Source organism: Buceros rhinoceros, unplaced genomic scaffold (genome assembly GCF_000710305.1).
Source record: "Buceros rhinoceros silvestris isolate BGI_N320 unplaced genomic scaffold, ASM71030v1 scaffold25381, whole genome shotgun sequence".
NCBI classification, from domain to species: domain Eukaryota; kingdom Metazoa; phylum Chordata; class Aves; order Bucerotiformes; family Bucerotidae; genus Buceros; species Buceros rhinoceros.
The window spans coordinates 527-1177 of record NW_010396294.1 but is presented as its reverse complement, the minus strand read 5'-3'; the positions used below and the strand labels follow the sequence as shown (position 1 = coordinate 1177).

The window sequence follows — 651 nt, the reverse complement described above, 5'->3', positions numbered from 1 at the left end:
GGTGCGGCCCAGTGCCCAGCGCCAGCCTCTCCCGCTCCAAGTGGCCCAGCCCTGGGTGGAAAGGAAAAGCGGGATGAAGGCTGGGAGCCGTCTGCAGACTCAGCCCGCCGTGGCGTGGGAATGGATCCATGGCAGCAGCTGGCACGGCGTGAAGCTGCTCCAACTCAGCTGGCTTGACTTCAAAGCCGGGCTTGAGACGTTCGCGCAGGTCCCGGTCCCTCAGGTCTCGTTCACGGGCTTCCCGCTCCCTCAGCTCTCGCTCCCGCGTCGCCGGATCACTGCTGTAGATGGCCGGCACGTTGTACCCCAGCAAGCCCGGGTCAACCGCACCCAGCGGCACGTAGAAAGGGTGGTTGCGGTTGCTGGGGGACATGACGTGGGGCCGTGCGTATTCACTGAGTGTGCGCAGAGCTGGGGTGTCAGGGCCCAGGTATGGCGGAACTGTCGCTACGGCACTGCCCTGCTCGAAGGAGGGGCGGTGGGGAATGGGCCCGAGGGAGGAGCACTCAACTGGCCGGCCCTCCTGGGCCATCTTCTGCGAGAGAGCAGAGAGACCAGCGTTAAGAGTCACAGCAGGGAGTGGGCGAGAGGGTCCTCGAGCATCCCCCCCGGCTGCGCTCCAGCAGCGAAACACCCAGACCTACCACGCTC

General features: G+C 66.2%; 1 protein-coding gene across 1 annotated transcript in view; it reads right to left on the bottom strand.

Annotated features, from left to right (window-relative positions):
• Positions 1-651, bottom strand: part of ATN1 (atrophin 1) — a gene marked incomplete at its 5' end in the record, with an annotated part of 3959 nt that overhangs the window by 2943 nt on the left and 365 nt on the right. The window contains one exon of the mRNA XM_010145871.1: positions 16-545. Coding sequence (XP_010144173.1) covers positions 16-545 — 530 coding nt within the window. The remainder of the gene's footprint in view (positions 1-15; positions 546-651) is intronic.